This window comes from Lygodium microphyllum, chromosome 1, assembly GCF_053477565.2.
Source record: "Lygodium microphyllum isolate KBCC chromosome 1, Lygodium_microphyllum_v1.1.10, whole genome shotgun sequence".
Taxonomy (NCBI): Eukaryota; Viridiplantae; Streptophyta; class Polypodiopsida; order Schizaeales; family Lygodiaceae; genus Lygodium; species Lygodium microphyllum.
This window is the reverse complement of record NC_141135.1, coordinates 159,294,674-159,319,534: the sequence shown is the minus strand read 5'-3', so window position 1 is coordinate 159,319,534 and position 24,861 is coordinate 159,294,674. Positions and strand designations below refer to the sequence as shown.

The window sequence follows — 24,861 nt, the reverse complement described above, 5'->3', positions numbered from 1 at the left end:
GATTGGCCAAAGAGGAGGAGGACTACAGTTTGGCTATCAAGGAGACATCAGCCAACAAATCTTACGATATGGTTACGCTTCAGCCAACTTTGTGGAGGAGGACTCTGCATTTCTTACATGCAAATTTGATTCTTTGATGGCTGATTCAGCATTTAATGTTGGTAAAACATAGCACACATGGTATTTTGACAATCAAGCATCAAACCATATCACTTCTAGGAAGTGTCTCTTTATCTCTTTGCATTCAACCCCTACTAGAAAGCATGTTACATGTGAAAACAGCAACAATTACGATGTATGGCGCATTGGTTCAGTCACTATTACTATTGCAAATGGTTCCAATTTAATACTTATGGATGTTTGTTTGTGCCTAGCATTACGAAGAATTGTCTCTATCTACTTTTAATAAGCCTAGCTTTCAAGTCATCTTTGAATATGACAAATGCATTGTTAGCGACAAAGAGATGGATTATGCACTCGAGCTCTCCAATACCCTGTATAAGGGCCTCTTTTTGTTGGATACATATGATGGGCAATCTCATGATACTCTACTAGTTAGTACTCTTTCGTTCACAATGCAAAATGTGGAGCTATGGCATGCCCACTATGGACATATCAGTTTTCGCAGTCTGATGGCCCTTCAGTGATGCCAAATAGTAGATGCATTGCCTTCTATAGAGCTCCCAAGTTCTCATGCATGCAAGGGATGTATTTTGGGAAAATACACACGTTCACTTTCAAGAAGGATAGTGCAATACGTGTTGTCTAGAAAATGCAACATATTCACTTCAATGTTTGTGATCCTCTTGGGGGTCATCTTTATTTTGTCACCTTTATTGATGACTACTCTCTGTATGCATGGGCGTATGGGTTGAAAGGAAAATCTGATGCGTTTATGCATCTCAAACATCTTATTGCAAAGCTTGAGGTTGAAGCTAGCTTGAAAGTGTGAACACTTCGCATGGATAGAGAGGGGAAGAACACGTCTCGTGCTTTTAAGATATATTTGCTTGACAATGACATTACGCATCAAGCCACTATTAGAATAACGCCTCAGCAAAATGGTCTTGCTGAAAGAAAAAATAGCACACTTATGGAGATGACTCATTGTATGCTAAAAAGCTTTTGGCTAGAAGGCCTTCAGTGTGCTAATCGTGCACCCACTAAAGCATTGAAGACAATCACACCGTTTGAAACTTGGCATGGCAAAAAACCCAAAGTTGACTACTTTCAAGTGTTTAGATGCATAGAATATGCATATATTCCAAAAGAGCTTCGTGGAAAGCTCAATGGCAAGGCTATAAAACGCATATTTATTGGCTACAGTTCGAAGAGCAAAGGCTATCGCTTGTATGACCTACACATGAAGAAAGTTTTTGTCAACAACAATGTCATATTTATTGAAAATGTTGCATTTTCACATGATTTGTTTCAAATGCTAACCACCCATGACATTGTAATGTGTTTGAGGATCTTTTGCCACTTTCTTTGGAGTCTGTGCCTACTACAAATGGCTAGACAAACATAATACAGCAAGTTGTTGCTCCCAAACAACAAGGTTATAATGATGGTTTGCCTCACGTATTGGAAGATGCAATACAGAATGAAAGAACTGTTGTAAATGCAGCCAAAACAATCCCTAGATGGCTATTACACACTCTAAAGAAGAGCAGGAAGGATGCTCCCTTACCTCAACGCCCTAGAAGGACTGCTAGAAATGTAACACATGATGCAAGGGGGGCCCATTGGGCCATTTGGCTAATTTTATGGAAATAGATGATTATGATGAGCGTGTTTATGAGCTCACTGCTAGATGATGATGAGCCTACGTCCCGAAGCTCAACAAGATATTCATTGGATGCAAACCATACAAGAAGAGTTTATTTTCCCACTAGCTCTACACAGGATCTTGTGGATTTATCACTTGGTAAAAGGCAATTGGTACAAAATGAGTTTTTAAGCTTAAATGCAAGGCTAATGTCACTATTGACACGTACAAAGCATAGTTGGTAGCAAAAGGCTATGCATAGAAGAGGGGTATAGATTATGACGAAACCTTTGCTCCTACACCCCCTATGAGTATGGTGAGATGTGTGATTGCTATGGCTACAAATTATAGCAGGAAAGTACATTAGTTGGACATTAAGACAACATTTTTTAATAGGGATTTACATGAGAATGTTAATGTGTCGCCACCTCCAAGGTTTGTGATTAAGAAAAAAGAACACATGGTCTACAAGTTGCATAAGGCTCTTTATGATTTCAAACAGGCTCCTCATGCATGGTACTCTAAAATTGATGCTTATTTGGCCAACAAAGGGTTCAAAAATAGTCCAACCACTCCCACTCTATACATTAAGAACGAAGAGGGGGACTTGCTGATTATCATTCTTTATGTGGATAGCATGCTGCTCACTCAACCTAAAGAGGATAAAATTGCACATTTCAAGGCTGAATTGAAATACACATTTGCTATGTCAAATATGAACTATCTGCACTAATATTTGGAAATTCACTTTACCCAAAATCAACATGGCATTACCATGTCACTGTCCCAATATGTGAACAAGCTTTTACATAGGTCTAACATGCAAGATTGTCCATGCATGATGGTGAAGACATGTCTGATGTTACAATTTACAGCCAAGCTTTAGGCTATCTTATTTGTCTTTGCAACACACGACCTAACATTCAGTATGCAGTATGCAGTATGTCAAGTAAGCAAGTATATGCACAGCCCGCAGACCACACATTGGCAAGCTATTAAGCGGATCTTTAAATATTTGCAAGATACTCAATCACATGCATTATTATTTCCCAAAGGAAGGAAGACTTGCATCTACAGACTTACAATGATTCAAATTGGGTTGGTGACGCACACACTAGGCAATCTACTAGTGGATACTATTTCTTTTGCGCCACTCATGCATTTCATGGCTAAGTGAGAAACAACCTAAAGTGGCTACCTCGTCTTGTGAGGCTGAGTATAGGGCAGCCTTCATTGCAACAATGGAATGTATATGGCTGCGCAAATTGTTGAATGATCTACATTTACCATTGGAGGGTCCTATGCTCTTTCTTTCTGACAATTAGTGCTACTGCAGCAGCACAAAATTCTGTGTTTCGAGCTTGCACAAAACAGATTGAGGTACATTATTATTATGTCAAAGAGAGGTGCTATGCAAGAGAGATGAACCTGATGTATGTACCCACATAGGAAATTGTTGCAACCATTTTCACCAAGGCATTACCACCAGAGAAGTTTGAGGCTTTCAAAAGTCCTTAAACTTATTAGCCTCCTTTGGTGATTGATCATGCTTATACATCATCACATTGGCACTACAAGGGGGTGTTAGAATTCGCCAATTCTAGGCAGCGCCCATGTAATTCATGTGGTGTGGACACTTTGATAAGTGTCAATGCAATGTGTGTGTACATAGTGTCTCTGACATTAAAGTAATGACACTAGGGACTAGAGTAAGTTAACCCAACTCTAATTAGTTGATGGAAGGCTGGTTAGATCAACCCTTGACCCAACTTAGTGTTGTACTTTCACTCTATCTTTCAGTTCAGCAAGTACGCTCTACTATCTTGCTTCAGCTCACTCATTGTCAATGTCTCTCGTTTCTCTCTCCTCCATAGCTGGTGCATTTTCTCACAAGGAGGAGAGAGCGTCTAGCAATAAATAGACCAAAAGTATGAACATGTCAGCCAGATTTAATGGGCCCAGAAAATCATCAGCCACATAAATGATGACAGTTGGCCATAAATCAGGCCCAAATAGACTGGCGCCTACAGAACTGGAAAAGTACACTGCCCAGCCCACATGGACATGCACAAACTCACACAGGAACTGACAATATCTGTTAACATGTTCAGCTTGGTTATCATCATCCCTCTTCCGTACAGAAATGGTTTTCATTATTGCATCACAAGCATCCAATGTTTAGATTGCATTCTCATTCAACGAATCCCCATTGAAGACCAAGGACCACTTTTTACAATCCCAGAAATGTCTTCCAAAATATAAAAACCAAATGACAGAGACAGCTGAGGCTTGATCAAGCTAATCCATGTCCAGTCCTGCATGTGCGCACACAGTGCTTAGCAGGCACACACAGACCATTAACACCCCAAGGCTCCAATATTCACCACAGATTACATGGTTGGCTCAATTTTGTGCTGTCTTTTGAGACATCAGTGTCCTTCACAGATTATAGGTGCTTCTGTGGTTATCATGGTCATTGTTCATGATGCTTGGATTAAGTATGTCATGGATTTACAGCACTTGCATTAAAATTTAGGCATATGTCTCTCCCAATTCATTTTCCTACAAAAGACTTTCTACTTAAGCAAGATATCATAACCTCACACAATTAGCAACTACCAATCTCAAGGGTATGACCTTACCTCTTCAAATAATGAACAAGAGCATTAAGTTCCACATTATAACCACAAGAATGTTTAAGTGAATTATTAAGTAATGATATTCATACCTCCATTGCCATCAGCCATTCTGGACAATTTGGCCCATAGACTCCACACCGTCCTTTCTGCAATATTATGCACCTTAGAAGAGCATACAACTGCATCTCAACAGCATGAGGAACTCTAGTCAGGACACTTACAGGAGTTAACCCGTGGTTGCGCATGGCTGACCCAATGGCAAGAACCTTATCGTAAACTTCACTATAGTTCTGCCATACATATTCACCCACCTGCACATATAAGAAAAGCCAAAGGGATGACAGAAGGGTCTGGCTAAGATTAGTAAGGGAGCTGGAAACCTCTGCATTTATGTTGAAGATAAGAATTAACATATTCAAAATTAAGGCTACACTTACCGTGTCACCTATTCTTTGTCGATGACCAAGCATTCGATTGTTTGGATTCCTCTTCACACTCTCACTATTGCAAACACCAGAAATTAGTACAGTGATCTGCATAAAATCTCATGATCACATCATGCTGAGTAATGTACCACAACACTACATACATGCAGACAGTGATTTTTCTTACATGTTAATATCCAGCTACCCAAGTTCCAACAGTTCATATGAAACAAACAAGCCACCATTGGTCACTAGTTCTTTTTACTCACTTATGAATCACAGTTTATGGTAGATAGGTCAAGTTGCTATGTTCTGTTTTATTCCAATGAAAAACAACAGCTATGTGCCATGCTAATCGAAGCTCAAGGATCATGGGAACTGAAGAGTGATACAAAAATGAAGGGTAATGAAGCTCAAAAGTAATCAGGATTAAGGCTCACAATAGCCCTATAAATGAGGGATTAAGAGAATAATAATTGCGAGGATAAAGAAATGTACATCAAATCAGAGACATAAAAGAGACCACATAATCATATAATATTTGTTTACAAATAAAGTGAAAAGCATAAGGATTGTATATTCCCTAAAAGTTTTTACTTCATAAACATCTCTCCAAAAGTCAACAGTATTATACCACTTTCTTGTACTCAAAATGAAAAATGACAAGTTAGATCTGATTACATGAAGAAAAAGGGCCAACTTAGATATGATTAGGAGGAGACCAGGACCATTAAACCTAAGATATAACATCAATACATCAAGAAAAGGTAGAAATAGATCATATCTAGCCCACAGAAAATGTAGACCCTTATATTTGCAACCAGACACGACCCACAAGGAACTTGCAATCATAATGTAATATTCAATTCACTCGTACAGGATCCAAGCAAGTTTACACCTTCAGATTTAAATATTTCAGGATTGATCAAACCAATAAATATGAATCACCTCCACATAGCATTTTTGGTCCAGATTAAAAAATGATTCTATTAATAAATCTCTCAAAAACAAAAGATCCCACAGCAAAGTACATAATCATCCCTAAAAGGAACTTCCCAAAAAAACAAATACAATGCAAAAAGGGGAAGTCTATTACCAGGCTTTAATAGTAACCAATCAAGAGGCCTGTACTTCCAAAAAGAAAAAATTGAAAGCAAAAAACGAAAGCCGATTACAAGATTTGAATAAACCACCGATCAATAGGTCCAAAATTCTAGACCATGCATGACTAGAATGAAAGAAAGCCCCAAAATCCAAAATCTTGAGAAAAGCATCTCTCATCTTTGGGAAAGTGTGCTTGGGCAAGTGAACAATTTCCCCACGAGGGACATTGTCCAAGTGGCAATTTGTTGCGTACACATTCTCATCATGTAGCATTTCTTTATCCATCTCATTGTGCAAAGCACTCGTGAGCACCTTGCTCACAGCTGAACCAAAGCAATCTCCACTTACATACCTTTACGTGACTCTTCTTCATTAGTTTATCATTGATACCCTTGCGGGCAACTACATATGTGCTTCTCTACTTTGTGATTTGCAAGCCAACCATCCCTTTCCCAAAATAGGCACAAATTAGAAAGAAAAAAAATTCTAAGTGGTTAACACATTACCTTTGCAGGCCCTAGTAGGCCACTAGGCATCTCTCTCCCTCAATCCAACACACGTACACACTCTCTCTCTATCTTCTAATTGAGCACACATACTCTCCCTCCCTTTCTCTTTTCTAATAGAACATAGGATATGATCATAGAAAGGGCAAAGGTGAGTCTTTGAAAAATTCTCTCTCTTTTTTTTTCGTAAAACTTCTCTCTCTCTCTCTCTCTCTCTCTCTCTCTCTCTCTCTCTCCAGTCTTGGTAGGTTCTTGGCCAATCGACATGCCGCGAGGACATGAAATTTTGATGCATTGCTTAGCATTTTATTACGACTTCATCAAATGTGAAAATGTGACTTACACGTGAGGTGGAGGCTAGTTATTACAATGTGGGACCTAGGACCCTGAGAAATCAATTGATGCCAAAGACGAAATTTCTAATAAGTTATACCTAACAGGTACTAGGTGGTGCCCGATATTAGATTTTGGCCTAGACCAAAAATTGGCCATTAATATTAGTGGTGGTGGCATTCAAGACTAGACATTGATTAATTAATTAATGCTGGTCTAGGGGCTAATAATTTCTCACAAGTACTTGAGAGACAAATTGGCCCAGCCAATCACATTATTGACTAGTGAAATACAATGCAATAATACAATGATAATGGCTCATCATAATCCACACAACAAAGGCTACCAGAATAGGACCATGGATACCCAAGTAATGGGTGATCAAGCCACCACCAAGGTGACTCAGAGAGAACATGAGGTCAATGTCAATCATACCAAAACTTTAAAACAAAGGACCATAAAAATTCTTTGTATCCATCAACAATGTTTCGCAATAGCATACATGACCATCCCATCAAAAATGCCTATGAGCATATGTAACCATGGATTCCTTGCCTTCAGCTAAGACCATCAAATCATCTGCTCATGTGAGCTCCAACTAGGAGCCAATCCCGCTCTCTATCACATAACAGCCCATCATTGACTTGGAAGTCAATCCCAACTGCAAGATTTGAAAATTTGCCAAACTTCAATTGATGCATCAAGGAAGTCCTCTAGAACGTGTGCACTTGTATACATATATAGATAAGACTCAACTACCCCATCTCACCACCCTCTCACTCCCTCTGTACTAGAGTTGCGAGGGATGACCGCGTCACGAATACTGGAAAGCAAGAAAAGGGGACGTCAAGCCCTTCCCTCCATCGAAAAAGATGATCCCTTTAAACCCTTGGCCACAGGATCAGAATTGGAGTCAGAGGAGGAGAATGACTAATAGGAGGAGTTTGTATCCTTCTTCTTCTTCTTCTCCTTCTTCCTTGAAGCCACTTAACTCTTTGCAATCCTTGCACAAATGTCCCTTCTTACCACAGTGATAACAATGGCCCTTCAGCTTCTTCTTCCTATTACCCCTCTTTGAAGCTGCAAGTATCTCATCGAAGCCACTGTATTAAGATGGAAGCCTTCCTTGTAACTGCAAGATGCCTCATGGTTAAGTAGCATCAAGGACATATGTGTAAAGCTCACTAGCATCGATGATGTTTGGGCCCACAAAGCATTCGCTACTCCATAAGACTCCGAAGCAAGCTTGTAGAGCACAATCCCACAAGACGTGCCTCTGGAAGAGGATAACTACACACATGGTGAACGGAGCTTCATACAACATCTGAAGCTTCACCCATATCCCTAAAGCTGTCCTACATGACGTAACCACAAGTAGAACCACTTTAGAAATACAACAAAGAATAGCAAAATATGCATAACCATCATCGGAATCCCAAGTAAGCACAGTATCATTGTGATTGTCATGTCCCGATCATCAGGAAAAGAAGTGGGAGGCTGAAGATGCTTAATAGCTAGAAACAACATACCACAATAGCTTCACATAGACCATGCTTTCATGACAGCACTCCAAGTTAGGTAATTAGAGTCGTAAAGTTTGTCGTCAATAGAATAGCAAGGAGAAGAGAATTGGAAAAGATGACAAAGAATAGAGGGAGAGAGAGAAAGAGAGAGAGAGTACAACCAAGCACAACACAAGCTGCACAAATTACAAGTTGAAACACAATTTCAAGGAAAATTGATCACAAAACATCTACAAAACCTGGAAGAATTGGCATGACAACAGTCGTCAATACAAAGAGGCTGAAAACACTATCTCTCAACATATACAAACACAAAATACTACAAATGCAAATGTTACAAATCAAAACGTAGACAGAGAAGCATTAAATGCAATCACCAACATCAAAATAATGCAAAAAAACAGAAATTGCAAGCACTAACATAAAAACACAGAAAATTGAAGGCTGAAAAGTCCAAGAAATTGGTTGCCAAGACTGCCACAGACAAAGAAAAGTAAATCAACACGAAAAAACTATCAAGGCAAAGGCTGTCCACAACAGAAAACAGTGCCCAAAGCCTAATTATGGACACCTAATACCATGTCACAAGTAGGTGCAACAATTAAAGAATAGAAGATCGTTGTAATAGACTACACAACACGAGAGAAAAAAGAAAAAAGAAAACAAAAGAAAACAAAAGAACAAAAGAACAAAAGAACACTGCAAAGGGAGAACTCAAAGATATGCTCAGGAAATGGAATCCGTATACCAAACACAAGACAGTCGTACAACAATGAGTCACTAGCTAGGACACTGCTTTCGACTCCCTCTCTCCAATAAAGCCTGCACCAAAATCTATACATGACAAATGGCTAACTGTGGAGAAGGGAGCCTAAATATATAGGCCAAAAATAATGCCATAAATGCATCAGGTAGCCAGCAATAAATGCTGTCGGCCAGCCATAAATGCCATAAATCACATAATAGTGACCAATTTTAAAAGTGCCTAAAAACATCTATAATGTCTCGAGGCAGCAACATTTCAAATGGTCCTTAACTGCTGTAGGCAACGATTTCGAAGGCTACCATAGCAAGGCACCAGCAAAATTCTCCTCTTTCATGCAAAGAAAGTCAAAATTTTCTCTCTACTCCATTCTCTCATTCTCCAAATGGTTCTCAAGTTTCCTTAGCAAATTCCAACCATTTGAGCCATCAGAGATGGAGATTTTGCTTGATCTCCATCATAAACCCTAATTTACAGCAAAATTAGGGTTTGAATTGCCTCAAGTAGCATACTCAAAATTAAGGGCTTAGTACTTAAGTTTCAACAACTAATATTAAAGAATTTCAAGGAGATTCAAGAGGCCAGCCAACCAATATTGAATTTGGGACTGAGCTTCTTGAGGAATTCTTTCTCAAGAAGCAAGGTGAAGGCCAATCCCCAAGAAAATCAAGGGGCAAATTGGTTTAAAGGCTCACTGGTCATTTATAATGGCAAGAGGTACTCGGATTAGCGGAGGAGATAAGAGAATCTTAGTTATACTCCATTCATTTGCAATCAAAGATAAAGAAATACCATGATGGGTGCCAGTTTTGGAACCAAGATGCTATCCATTGTTCAAGATTAAAGTGGAAAAGTGTGCATTTTAGTTCACATGATTTATTTACTTGCTATAATTATTGATAAATCGCGTTATTACCAACCTCTCTAAGGAGGAAGATTGGTTCCAATGTGTCATTGCTAAGATACCATCAAATCCCTTGACTTGGTGGGCTCAAGGCACTTATTGGAGATCAAACGTTTTGCTCTAGTGCTAAAATGGTGTTCAATTGAGCAATTACAGCAAGTATGTCTTCTTATAGTTGGATGGGATCAAGCAGTGATGAATGAAAATGCACATAATGAAGGGGAAAATGTAATGCCTAACCTTGGAACAAGCTTATAGCATGGATAGCAAGGAGAAAATGCAATTGTTGACTAAGAAGCAGGTCCTTCTAGGCCACAAAAAGCCAATAACCAGCAAGGAGGTGAAGAACATGATGACCAATTCAAGGCTCGATTGAAGGCAACAGCTGACATCTTTGTTCGACTGGCTAAAGATCTTCAATTTGATAGATTTTTGAATTCTCCCAAAAAGGACAACAAGGGCAAGAAAAAGATGTTATCTTCAAAGGCATTTGGGCAGCAAGAAGCTCCCAAAGGACAGCCACTGCAACCTTAAGTTGCACCAAAGATTGGGGATGAGCAAAAACAAATGATACTAGTGGGATTGGATACACAAATGCAAGGCCATCTTGATAGTGCCAATCCAATGGGTTTTGGGCAGCCGGGCATGCATGCAATTATGGGGCAGCCAGCATACTTCGGTGGTGGCACCATTTTTTCATCCTATGGTGGGTACGCAGACAAGAATTTATGGTACAACTCCTTATGGTATGCAATAACCAACACATAGTGTTCAAGACCCAATGTATCCAAATCTTGTTGGTAAAATGCATAACCCCATGTATGGCAATATTCACATGATGCATGGGGCACCAATTGGCATGTATGGTGATGGATATGCACCCTCTAGAGCTTATGGGGCTCAAGGAATGAGTGCTCGCCATGCAGGCTTCTTATGGTGTTGGTCATGATGCAAATACAACAAATGCACCCTTTTTGCAGCAGCCAGTGTATGATAACTTGACTCCCAAGGAGGCAGCAAAAGCATAGAGACAGGGAACACCTGTTCCGACACATAGAAACGGATTAACATGTTTCGAGAAGTCCGAGCCCAAGAAATGCTGGCAAAACGTTCCAACCCATTCCATGGTCGTTCCCTGTTTGAAACAGTCGTTCCAACAGCTGACTTTTTTTTTAAAAGATCAATTGACATTGCAATTCGCTAGTCCAACATCCCCTATCACTAGCCCACAACTCTCTCGCACCTCTCGTCTCTGTCACCTGCCTTATGTGACTGCCCCGATTGCTCCCATCTATGTCGCCTGCCCCGCCTGTGTTGCCTGCCTTCTCCCGCTTCTCCCGCCTGCCCTGCCTACCTCATCTGGGCCCTACCTGCTCCTGCTTGCTTGGCATGCGGCCCGCCTCTCCTACCTGCCTAGCCTGACTCCCACTCGCGATTAGGTGAGGTCCAAGGAACCTCGTGTTGAAATTTAGGCTAAGATTTCTGCAATTTCATTGAACTTTTAACTTTGGCTGAAATCTCTACGATTTCATTGAACTTTGGCACATGGATGTTGAAATTTTGGCTGCAAATTTCTGCAATTTCATTAAAGTTTATTGATTATTTGTCACTTTCATATAGATGGCAGCATTGACATATATGGGATCTTCATCATCCTCAACAGGTACTTCGTCAACAACTCGACGAAGTCAACAAAGCACAACTTGGTCATGGTGGGATGAGGTAGATGCAGGGGTGCCATTGAGAGGTGGAGGTGCTCGCCCTTGGAAATGCAAACTTTGCTCTTATGCTTGCACTAGTGGGGCTGATAAAGTGAGGGCCCATCTTTTACATGAGGAGGGGAAAGAGGTGCGTTTTTGCACCAATATATCAATTGAGAAAAGGCAGGACTTACTTGACCGCATAGCCACTTCTATGGGGAATTCACATGCCAAGAGGATGCCAAATATAGCAGTGGATCCAACAACATGGACTCTAAGGCTAGCAAGGCATGGTGCTTCATGCAGAAGACCACCAAGCTTAGCGGCTACACAGCCTTCTCGTGGGCCATCAGTGGTAGCAGGTCGTGGTGTTAGACAGAGTTCATTGCACACTTCATGGGAACCAAAGAAAAAAGAGGAAACACGTGCAACAGTGGCATGCTTTTTTTTACCATGACCATATTGCATTCAAATCAGCCAAGTCACCTTATTTTTTAAATATGGTGACAAAGATTGCAGAGTATGGACCCACATATAATCCCCCTTCATCAAAAACTATCAAGACTACATTGCTTCAGAAGAAGAAAGCAGCCATACAGATTGCAACAGCAGATATTCGCAATCAATGGGCAACAAATGGAGTGACATTGATAGCAGATGAATAGAGTGGCACATGCCATAGGTCCATACATGGTGTTGTCGCATATTCTCGTGGGGATGTATACTTCATTAGTAGCCATGATGCTTCAGAGACTACAAAGAGTGCAGATGTATTAGCACCCCAGTGGTGCGAGGCAGTGCAAGCTGTTGGGACAGAAAATATAGTGCAATTTGTGATAGATAGTGAACCTACAAACAAGGCTACAAGAAACATTTTAATGGCAATGTATCCACATATCACCTTTAGTCCATGCATAGCGCATTGCTTGAATAACTTGTTGAAGGATACTGGGGACTTGCCATGGATTGCATTCCCTCCGTTTTCGTTCCCGTTTCCATTCCCATTCCCCTTCCCCCTTCTTGGTAACATGATAAGGGTGGTAAAGCGGTGAAGATTAAGTCCTTCAATGATTCACAAGATAGGCTAAAAGCTTTGACATGTATTTAACCGTTTGATGCAACCTATTCAAGAGGAAACTTCATCGAATCCTCTAAGATTTGAAAGGCAACCACTTTCTTGGAAGGGGAATGCATTGCAGTGGTGGTCTGCATTTTTAAGGCAAGGTAGAGCATCATCAACAGCATTCGCATGATGTATGGGGCACAAACTGGCATGTATATGATGGATTTGCATCCTCTAGAGCTTATGGGGCTCAAGGAATGAGTGCTCGCCATACAAACACTTTTTATCGAGTTGGTCATGATGCAAATACAGCAATTGCACCCCTTTTACAACAGTCAGTGTATGATAACTTAACTCCTAGAGAAGTAGCAAAAGCCTATGATAAGGGTGGAAAAGCAAAGATGTTTGAGTCCTTTAGTGGTGCACAAAATAGACTGAAAGTTTTGACTTTTATTCAGCGGTTTGATGCAACCTATTCGAGAGGAAACTTCATCGAATCCTCCAAGATTCGAAAGGCAACCACCTTCTTGGAAGGGGAATGCATTGCAGTAGTGGTCCACACTTTTAATGCAAGGTAGAACACCGTCAACATGGGTGCAATTCCAACAAACATTTGCATCGAATTGATTGACTAGCACATTTGAGACGGACATTATGACAACTTGTAACAAGCCTGATGCAAAGCACTGCAAGAATTTGGAACAATATAATAAGAAGTTTTAGGATGCATTGCTACCAGCTACTTCCTATCATCCGCTTCCTCTTCATGAGCAAGTGGAAAAGCATGTATTTGGGCTGCCTAAAGAAATGAGGATTTTTGCATAAAATCCATTGTGTCTAGCATGTCTCAACTTATAGAAACATTGCTACATGGGAAAGATTTGGGCTTTCGAGACGAGCCGAATAAAAAGTTTTCAAAGGCTGAGAAAAGGGACAGATCTGAAAATCAGGCTGAAAAGAGGCCAAAACACAACAAGGAAAGGACTGGAAAACAATTGCAGAAAATAGGGAATCAAGGGCTAGAAAACAATTGCACAAAATAGGGAATCAAGGACTGCAAATAAATGCTTTGTTTGTGAACCCATGGAAGAAGTTGGTATGGCAAGCAAGGGCCATGCAAAGCCTATCACACCGCTTATTGGGAAACCTTGCTTACACATTCAAGGATATGTATGGACAGCGAAAAGTTTTTCATTGCACTACTAAAGGGTTGTGATGTCTTGCTCAGTATGCCTTGGTGTCATCGTATGCATGCAATGATTAATTTACATGCTAAAGTGATCATTATTCATCATAAGGGCAAGACCCTTACTTTCGATGTAAAATTGAAAGGAAAATCCGTCCATGTCATATTAGTTGCTACCATTTTTTAAGTAATGAAAAATCACATTCTTGCATACTTGGTTTTCACTGAGGATAAGGTTGATAATAAAAACGAAGAGAACATAGAGTTAGAAAAAGATCACATTCCATTTTGAAAAAGGTATGCTAATTGCTTTTCTTAGTCATTATTGAGACAACTACCGCCTAAAAGGCCAAAACATCATGGCATAGATCTTATCCCTAGAGATATCCCTCCTAAGAAGCCACCCTATAGGGTAACTGCAGCCAAACAAGAGGAGATAATGAGTGAGGTGAATGAGATATTGGAAAAAGGGTTGATTCAATCTAGCTCATCTCTTTTTTGTTCTCTAGTGCTTTTGGTTCAGAATAAGGATGGTTCATGGCATTTTTATCGATTTATGCCTCGAATCGATGATGTTATGGATAGATTGCAAGGGGCAGCCATATTCAGCTGTATTGATTTGAATTGTGGATATCATCACATTAGACCAGAGGATGTGCCTAAGAAAGCTTTCATGACATCTTTTGATTTACATGAGTTTCTTGTCATGTCTTTTGGACTTAAAAACGCTCCTGCTAAATATAATCGTATGATGGATTGCATCTTCAAGCCACATAAGGGATTTGTGGACACTTTCTTTGATGACATGATTTCCTCCTTAAAGAATGAGACAAAGTATAGAAATCATTTGAGCACTGTGTTCAATGAATTGCTAAGCAAAGACTGGTTATAACAACAAGAGAAGTAAGTTCTTATTGCATGAGATTCACTTTTTCGGGCACACTATGTCAACCGATGGCATTCGAATGGACCCTCCAAAGGTTAAGGCAATATGCTCATGAACACCTTTGAAGAATATGCACAAGATCCACAATTTCTTAGAAGTTGGATCTATGTTCCTATTATAAAAGTATATGCGCAACTTTGTTAAAATTGCATCTCCACTACATGCTTTGCAAAAGAAGCATGTATGCCTTTTAAGTGGAGAGCACTGAAAATTTCAGCACTTGTGAAGCTAAAGAAAAAGATAACTTCAAATCCTGTGCTTGTGATGCCCGATCTAAGGAAGTCACTTGTTGTTCAGTGTGATGCATATGGGAATAATATAGGGGTTATTTTAATGCAGAGTGGCCAAGTTGTATCATATGAGAGTCGTGTTTTCCATTGTGTAGAAAGGAATTTACAAGTTTATGAGAAAGAGTTGTTGAGAAACCACTTCTTTAGTTATTCACTTCAATTAGGGTTTCGCATTGACAGCCCCAAAAACGGTTGGCGCCCTCATTCTAGGCATTTTTCAATGGACGCCCACACAACGGTGTGCCTATGAGAGTGCGCAACAAAAGAGAAACACAAACACAAAGAGGAGCAGAAAGAACGAGAGAGAGGAAGTAAAAAAAGAGAGAAGAATATTGCACCAACTGAAGAAGAATGCTAATACAATGATGATGGACTAATCAGTCCCCGTATGCAGCCCACAGCATGAGTGAGGACACCAAATCAAGCTGATGATGGCAACGTCGGAGACAAAGCAAGATGACAGAGTCAGAGTGTGCACCTGCCAAGGAAGAAGGAAGATGATGTTATGAATGACTGCCAAGTGGGAAATGGCTATAAATAGCCACAAAACCCCTAAACTGGCCTATTGAAATCTAGAAATGCCATAAATGCTGGTCAAACAGCATTTAATGCTGGTCATGACATAATAAATGCCTAGAAAATGCCAAATGGCTACCAAAAAATCTGATCGGTAAGGACAATGTCCAAAAAATGTGGCAATCTGGGAAATGCAAAAATTGCTCATGGAAAACACACTAGAACCCGATAAACAAAAGAAATGCACCCAAATAGCCACGCTAGAATGAGTAGACTCCCCCCATCAAAAAACCTGATAAACCTATCAAAGCTCCAAAAGTCCTCGTCTAACTTAAACTAAGGCTCACAGGCAGGAGATGACAAGGCATGACAAATAGGACTACGAACACCCCCTCTCAAATCTTGGATGTGGCGGAAGGCCAAGGAGAAAACTGATCCTTGGGTGGCTAGAGGAATGCCAATGTCTATCAAGCCCATCAATGAAGACCGCCAATGAAGAAGCTCGTTACAATCCTGGGAAACCTCCTCAGAAATTCTGGGGACCAAGAAATCCACAACCACATCACCGAGATCATCCCCCTCTGAAAGGGATGGGAGGTACGAGGGAACCACAGGCAAAGAGGGTGGGGGTTCGGAAGGAACTTGTGGAAAAGATGGTACATAAGCAAGAACAAGTGTAGCATTAGATTATTGCCTCGGAGAACCCAACATAAGAGAAGGGGAATGGAGCCTATAAAGCCTGCTCTCCTGCCAACCTGTCGTGATAACATCTCCTGTAGAACATTCCTCAATACAAACGGCATGTTCAGTGAAGACCACTTAGGTACCAAGCCTAGTAAGGCCAGGTAAACTAAGAGGAGTGAAAAGCCCAAGTCCGAAACATAAAGGGCCTATGAAAGGGAGCTGGAAGCACGGTCGTGAAATAAAGGCAAAGTGCCAACACCACAAATAGGCATTGAAACTATGTCACCAACAATGAAAGAACTCGTGGAGTCATATGACTAGAAGCTCCACTATCAACCAGCCAAGGCCTCTCAAAAGATGAGGCAATCACTGAAAAAGGCTCCACCAAGTCAAAAATATGAAGGAACGCTCACTCATGGGTAACCATGAGAAACCATGGGAGTAGAGGTAGAAAGCTCAAACGTTTTAGCTTCAGCCTTTGCTCTCAAACGAAGCAGAGGACACTTCTTCCAACATTTCTCCTCTGGATGTATCTCCTTTCCACAATATGGACATTAGGCTTCTCCGAGTCGGAGTCAGAGTCGAAGCCTAAAGAACTCTCCTATCTTTAAGCCTTGGACTTCCCTTTCGTCTTCTTCCCCCCTTCTAAACCTACAACAAAAGCTTTGGTGGAAGTGGATCCACAAGCAACCTCTTTGGCACGCTCGTCATGCTCCAAAACAAGCAAGGCAAGCTCCTTCCATGTAAGCTTCTCACAGCTCCTCAATGTAAGAAGGGTAGTGTAGAAGACATCAAACCGAGAAGATGGCAACTCAGTAAAAAGATCCATAACCATATCCTCTAAAGAGATCATCCTGCCAAGGGACGCAAGCTCATCCCTCATGTCCTCCAACCTAATGATATGATCCTTTACGGAAGGAGAATCATTAACAGCAAGCATTCGTAATTCCTTCTCGAGAGTAATCCGATGGGCAAATGTCTTCTAATGGTACAAAGAAGCAAGCTTTGTCCACACTTCCACTGCTTTCCACAACTTGTGCACATGCACTAGGACAAAATCCTATAAGCTCATAAAGAGGAAAGATCGAGCTCTAGAGCTGAGCTGATCCTATAAGGCCGCACAATCCATCGTTGCTCGAACGGTGGGATCCTCCACTAGACAAGGAATAGGGTGGGTGGGCAATAAACTCCCAAAGGTCGGAGGTATCAAGGATATATTCCATTTTACACGACCAAAGCGAGTACTTGGAGCCATCAAGCCTGTCTTCTTTGGGCAAAGAACGGAGTACGAGCACCTATATCGAGGGTGCCATGAATGGCATATGAAGGCTAATAGAACGGGCCTTCTATGAAACATGGAGAGGATGGGGAGGAGAGGGATCCCGTACAAAGGGGCTAGGAGACCTCCATTTGTCACGTGAACTAGTACCAAAATCTCTCTATCTCTCAGAGGAAGAAATAGAGACCTCATCCTCTGAGTCAACAAAGAACTCGTAATAAGACATCTTCGAACCTGCAACTTCCCAAAAAGTTGTGTTTGACAAAGAAACAACTGTCACTTGCCACCAAGAGGAGGTCACCCGCACAAAAAACTATCGCCCACAAAAAAAAGCTATCGCCAAGGCTGACCAAGCTGTTGCCTCCAAAAATATGCTGACGCCTACACCAAGAAACGGATACCTATAAAAACACAAATTTGTGTTTTGGGCAAAACGCAAAAGTTGATGCCGCCTAATGCAAAAAGTTGCCACCTAGTCCCTGGGGACTGTCACCTAGCTGCATGGAGGAGAAAATGGGCAGTGGACCACCTATTTGAGCTATAACTACAGTTAACACAGGCTGAAAATCTGAGTTTTGGAAATCTGGGCTGGTCTTCCGCAATGAAAACCTGCTCTTCTGCAAGAAATCTCCAGACTGTGTCCTCACTTAGACGATGATACCATGTGAGAATGCGCAACGAAAGAGAAACATGAACACAAAGAGAGGCAGAAAGAGAGAGAGAGAGAGAGAGAGAGAGAGAGAGAGAGAGAGAGAGAGGAAGCAAAAGATGAGTGAAGAATATTGCACTGACTTAAGAAGAATGCTGATACAATGATGATGATCAGCCCCTACACACAACCCACACCGTCAATGAGAACCAGATCAGGCTGATGATGACAACCACCGAAGAAGAGGAAGATGACGGAATCCAAGTGTGCACCTACCAAGGAAGAAGGGAGATGATGATATGAATGACTGTCAAGTGAGGAATGGCTATAAATAGCCACAAAACCCCTAAATTGGCCTAGTAAAATCTAGAAATGCCATAAATGCTAGCTGACCAACATTTAATGTTGGCCGTGACATGATAAATGCCTAGAAAATGCCAAATGGCCACCAAAAAATCCGACTCGTAAGGACAATGTCCGGCACATGTGAACAGCTTGGGAAATGCAGAAATTGCTCATGGAAAACACACTAGAACCCGACAAACAAAGAAATGCACCTAAATAGCCACTCTAGAATGAGTAGCCTCCCTCATCAAAACACATGACATACCTATCAGAACTCCAAACGTCCTCATCTGTAAGGCTCACGAGTCACAAGCAAGAGATGACAAGGCATGACAAACTAGACTACTAACAATACCACCCTAGACAACTGAGGCCTATATATAGGCCACCTCTTCCCTTGTTTATCATCCATCTCTTTCATAAATTCCACTCTCTCTCTGTCATTGAAACACTCTTCTCTCTCCTTGCCACTATTGCTCATACCCCTATCAAAGGACATTCCAATTCATGGGATGCTTTCCATCTACCATCTCCACATTGCATCATCTTCCCCACATTTAGGGATAGGGTTCAAGCTTGCGTTTACACTTCAAGAGAATATCCACCAACAGGCATCAACTCCCACACACCTAGCATCGCCTTGGCATTTGCATTTGGCAAGTTTGGAAATTTCTCAATGGTTTGGTGTCACCTCCCTTCTTGGTATCAGAATTCTCCATCTTGGTATCAATCTCCACACATCACGCGTCATCCTCATTGACCCAAGCATTTGTGTTTTGCTTGGAGACACTCCAGATATCTCATGTCATCATCTTCATCCAAGCATCAGCATCTGGGCTGCTCTGCCTGGATTTGGCAGCTCCCACACACCTCGACATTTGCATTTTGCAGCCCAATCTACTTTCCAACATCAAAGGACTATGCTTCGTTCCCTCGACAACTAGTATTCATCTTCTTCATCCCTAACGGCATCAAAGGATTGCGCGTCACTCCCTCAACAACTAACCTTCACCTTCTAGTGATTACTTCAATAGCTCGCTGCCCAAAGAACCGTGTCTCACAATCCACCATCTCCACCTAGCACCATCTTCCCTACATTTCACTTCAAGAGAATCTCCGCCAACAGGCATCAACTCCCACACACCTACGTCACCGTAGCATCTGCATTTGGCAAGTTTGGAGGTTCCTCTATGGTCCTAGAATCATCTTCCCTTCTTGGTGTTAGCATCCTCCATCTTGGCATCAGTCTACACATCAGGTGTCATCCACATTAACCCACGCATTTGCATTTTGTAGCATGAGGACACTCCACACATCTCACATCATTATCTTCATCCAAGCGGCAACATCTAGGCCGCTCTCCTTACATTTGGCAGCTCCCACACACCAAAGCATTTGCATTTTGCAGCCCGGTCTACTTTCCAACATCAAAGGACTGCACTTTCCTCCCTTGACAATTGGTGTTCATCTTCTTCGTCCCTGACAGCATCACAGAACTACACTTCACTCCCTTGACAACTATCCTTCACCTTACAGAGATTACTTTGATGGCCCATTGCTTCAAGGACTGCATTTCGCTCCCTTCACTATGCAGATTCCCCACAGGTGTTGCACTTGATTCAAACAGGACAGTGCAATCACCTTCAGAGCTTTGGCTCCCTTGTATCAACTTTTCTTCACATAGCATTATTCAATGCTTCATCATCTTGTTTTTCTGTGTTTTCTAAGTTTCTCTTCTCTCAATGTTTGCCATACACACTTTGTGTTTCTCCCCGCAAACCCTACTCTCTCTTTGCTTCACTGCATATTCTAAGACAGGATCAAAGCATACCTATTATTCTAACAAGAGTTGCTTGTTGTACACTAAGTTGTCCGAAAAGCACATGAGATGGGTCAAGTTCTTATCTATATTTCACTTTCAGATTGTGCACATAGATGGGTGGCTAATGCGCTTTGGATGCCATGAAAAATGAACATCCTATTGATTCAAACTCTACAAACGTATACAATCAGCTTCACAATGGCCAAAGGCATGACCACTTCATGCTTAGACTCTAAAGATGGTTTTCTAATGATGCATGGATGACTGTGTATCACAAAGTAGTTGAGGCCTAAGGTGATTATTGAAAGTCATGCTTCTCCTTATGCAAGGCATAGAGAAACAATTGCAAGGATTTCATAGGAAAAGTCTATCATGAGGACATTGAATTTTAATACCTTGCTTCGCATTTGATTAAAGAGTTAATCAAACATGTAAATATGACTTGCACATGTGAGGTGTAGGTTCACTATTTCACAATGTGGAACCTAGGATTCCAAGATATTAATTGCGAAAGGTAAAAGTTATAATAAGTTATGCTTAACAAGTATTAGGCAGTATGCAATGTCAGATTTGGGCCTAGACCAATTTATTGCAAACTTCATGCGGAAGACTAGACCGCCCATGCCATCCCTCAAGGATGGAGTATAGAACTCCATCCCATAACCAATTTTGTGTGTCTCAGGAATAGCAGTTTAACCTTTTCTTGTGATAACCATAAAGTTTATCATAGTTGCATCCTTATCCCCAAGTCCAGGTCTTGAGAAGCACTCCTTACAGTTTACTCTTCCAGCATTCCTTCTTCTTCTCTGCCCATGCGTTGCAGGTTAGCAATTAAAGCAAGTGTTGATCAGCAAGGTAATGGAGCATGCTCAATAATGTCAATGGTGGTCACATTAGAGACTAGGCATTAATTAATTAATTAATGCTGGTTTAGGAGCTAATAATTGCTCACATGTACTTGAAAGATTAATAGACCTAGCCAATTTAATTACTAGCTGGTAAAATTATTTTTCTAGGCACCAAAATAATTATTAAATTATTTTTAAAAAACATTCTGAAAATTAATTTAATAAGCTAGATAATCCTCAAGAAAGGGATTAGAAGATTGCCACTTGGTAAGACATGCCCATGCAGGTGAGAGAACGTTGATTGGAGGCTAGAAGAAATAGAAGAAAATCATTCAAAGGTGGATGAATGTTGGGAGAAAATGTTGAAAGAACAAGTTGTCAATTCTTCAGGGGCGTTTACAACCAGGAGTGGTGACAGCTCCACAACCAAGCAATAGCATTCCTGTTAGCAGATATGTTAGCTCATTTGTGAGTCTATGCATGTAGAAGCTAGGCACATTATTTAGGATATTTTAGGTAATTTTTTATGATCTTCATTTTGGTCATATTTAGCATTTATTGCTGGTCGACCAACATTAAATGCTAGCCGACTTGATCATGTTGAGGACATATTTTTGTCTTATATATTCAATATCCTCCTCACTCAGTCACTCATCTACCATCACATGTGTGGAGACTCCGTGGAGAGAGGAGCCAGTGCCGATGCCCACGCAGCCAATGACTCATTGTTGTATGCGACTATCTTGTGTTGGATATATGGATTCCATTTCCCAAGCATACATCTGAGTTCTCGTCTGTATTGTGTTCTTCAATATTCTTTCTTTCCCTTTCTCTTTTGTCTTGTGTTTTAGCAGTTTATTACAACACATATTTACAATTCCATTGCTACTCCACTTCTGACATGGTATCAGATTTCACGTTCTATGCTTTTGCTATATTTTCTTTGCTGATTTCAAGAATGTTTTAAACATTACTGATCATGCGACTGTTGCTCCAACCACGCGACTTGTTTTTCCTGCGTTTTTTCTTAGGTCAGCATCCATGCAGCCTACATCAGCCCCTCTACTATTTGCTTGTCAGTTCCAACCTGTGTTTTGGTGTTTCTGCATCTCTTCATGGCTAGGTGACTCCATTCTTAGACTGTTTTTTCTGTTTTAAGCAATTTCTTGCTGATTTTTTGCCTTTATGCAACAAATTTCTTCTTGTTTTGGCCAGAATTTGGTGAATACTGCATGTGAACTCTCATTTTCTGCAGTCTGTGCTTGTGGTTTGGCTGTGTTCTCTCTCCAAATACCTTCTTTTCTCCACTTCTCTTCTAAATCCTCTATAAATGGCTCCTCCATGCACATCCACTACTAATCAGTTCCATGGATCTGATTATCTTACATGGAGTGTTGTGATGAAGGTTTGCTTTATACAGACGCGGTTACAGGGGAGGCTTTCATCGGGTTCTAGTGAGGCTCTTGCAACTTCAAAGAGGGTTTCGAAGAAGAAAAGGTTGAAGATCTAGTGTACCACTGTGGGAAGAAAGGTCATTTACGGAAGGACCGCAAAGAGTTAGTAGCTTCCAAGAAGAAAAAAGAGCAAAAAACGAAGCGGGATGTGGACTCCTCCGACGAGTCATCATCTGCCTTAAATTCTAACTCAAATCCTCCACGCCTTGTAAAGTTCAAGGTGCAGAATGGATCCTCTTCTTCGAATCGTGGGAAGGGCTTGGTGGCCCCTTTCTTAGCTACTTTCTAGTGGTAGTGATGACATCATCCCTCACAACTCTCCAATGCCAGAGAGGGAGTGTGAGAGGGTGGTGAGATGGGGCAACCATGCCTCATCTATACATCTATACAGATGCATAGGATCCAAAGAGTGACTTTCCTGACGCATTGATTGAAGTCTGGCAAGTTCAAATCCTGGAGCTAGGATTGACATCCAGATTCATAATGGCCTATTTATTTCACAGAGAGTGGGCTTGGCTCCTAGTCGTGAGCTCCAATGAGGGGGCACTTTGGCGGTCTGGCCAAAGGTGGGGAATCCATGGTCATGTATGTTCTAGTGGCATTTTTGACAAGATGGTCATGTATGCTACTAAGAGAAATTGGGACAGACACAAAAATATGCTATGATCTTCTCCATTTTCAGGAGCTAATACAATCGACATCGATATTAGGTTCTCTCGGAGGCACCTTGGTGGTGGCTTGATCACCCACTGCTTGGGAATCCATGGTTCTACTTGGTGGTTCTATGTTATATGGTTTATGATTCATTCTCATTGTACCATTGTATTGTATCAAATCACCCATGATCTTAGAGAGGGTCTTAGCATATATGTCAGCTCATGTGTGAGTCTATGCATGTAGAGACTAGGCACATTATTTAGGATATTTTAGGCATTTTTTATGGTTTTCATTTTGGTCATATTTAGCATTTATTGCTGACCAACTTGATCATGTTGGGAACATATTTTTCTCCTATATATTTAGGCTCCTCCTCCTCACTTAGTCACTCATCTGCCATCACATGTGTGGAGACTCCGTGGAGAAAGGAGCCAGTGCCGATGTCCACGCAACCAATGACTCACTATTGTATGCGACTATCTCGTGTTGGATATATGGATACCATTTCCTGAGCATACAACTAAGTTCTCATCTGTATTGTATTCTTCAATGTTCTTTCTTTCCCTTTCTCTTTTGTCTTGTATTTCAACAATTTATTACAACATATATTTACGCTTCCATTGCTGCTTCACTTCTAACAATCCCAAGGCCTTCTAAGTACATGTGACAACTCACAGTAGGGGACAGCACCATCTCAAGTCGTCCTCAACTATAGGCAATAACTTCCAAGGCTACCATAGCAAGGCAGCAGCAAATTTCTCCTCTTCCACGCGAAGAAAATCAGAATTTTTACTCTCTATAACATTCTCTCATTCTCCAACTATTTCTCAAGTTCACTCACCAAATTCCAACCATTTGAGCCATCAAAGATGGAGATTTTTCTTAATCTCTCTTATAGATCCAATTTACAACATAAATTAGGGTCCAACAACTACCCTAGCAAGTTTAAGGACCCAGTACTTGAATTTCAACAACTTAAATTGAAGAATTTCAAGGAGATTCAAAAGGCAAGCCACCCAATATTGAATTGGGGCCAAATTTCATTTTAAAGAACCACAGTGAAGGCCAATCCCCAAGCAAACCAAGGGGCAAATTGGTTTGAAGGTTGTACCGCGATTTTAAGTACCTCTCCAACATTCACGAGGGAGATTAGCAGTGGACAGCATGCACCACACTCTCTCACATAAAGTCCTATTGCATCTTTCAACCACACCATTTGAAGAAGGAAGAAGGGTTGTAAGGAGTCGTAAGCTCCCTCTTGATTCCATGCAAGTCACAAAAAGACTTAAACTCAGTAGATGTAAACTCATACCCATTATCAATTCTCAAGCATTTCAACTTTCTACCGATCTAAGTGGTCACAAATACATGAAAAGTTTTAAAAACAGCAAACACTTCACTTTTCTTTTCAAACAGACAAACCTAAATCTTCCTAGAACAATCATCAATGAAAGAGA

General features: G+C 40.9%; 1 protein-coding gene across 2 annotated transcripts in view; it reads right to left on the bottom strand.

Annotated features, from left to right (window-relative positions):
* Positions 1–24,861, bottom strand: part of LOC148041878 (long chain acyl-CoA synthetase 4-like) — a 131,464-nt gene that overhangs the window by 91,446 nt on the left and 15,157 nt on the right. For both annotated transcript variants that reach the window (XM_087683675.1, XM_087683668.1), the window contains exons 2-4: positions 4,845–4,908; positions 4,629–4,718; positions 4,497–4,553 (exon numbers count right to left, since the gene is read on the bottom strand). In XM_087683675.1, the coding sequence (XP_087539801.1) occupies positions 4,497–4,553; positions 4,629–4,718; positions 4,845–4,908 (211 nt within the window). The remainder of the gene's footprint in view (positions 1–4,496; positions 4,554–4,628; positions 4,719–4,844; positions 4,909–24,861) is intronic.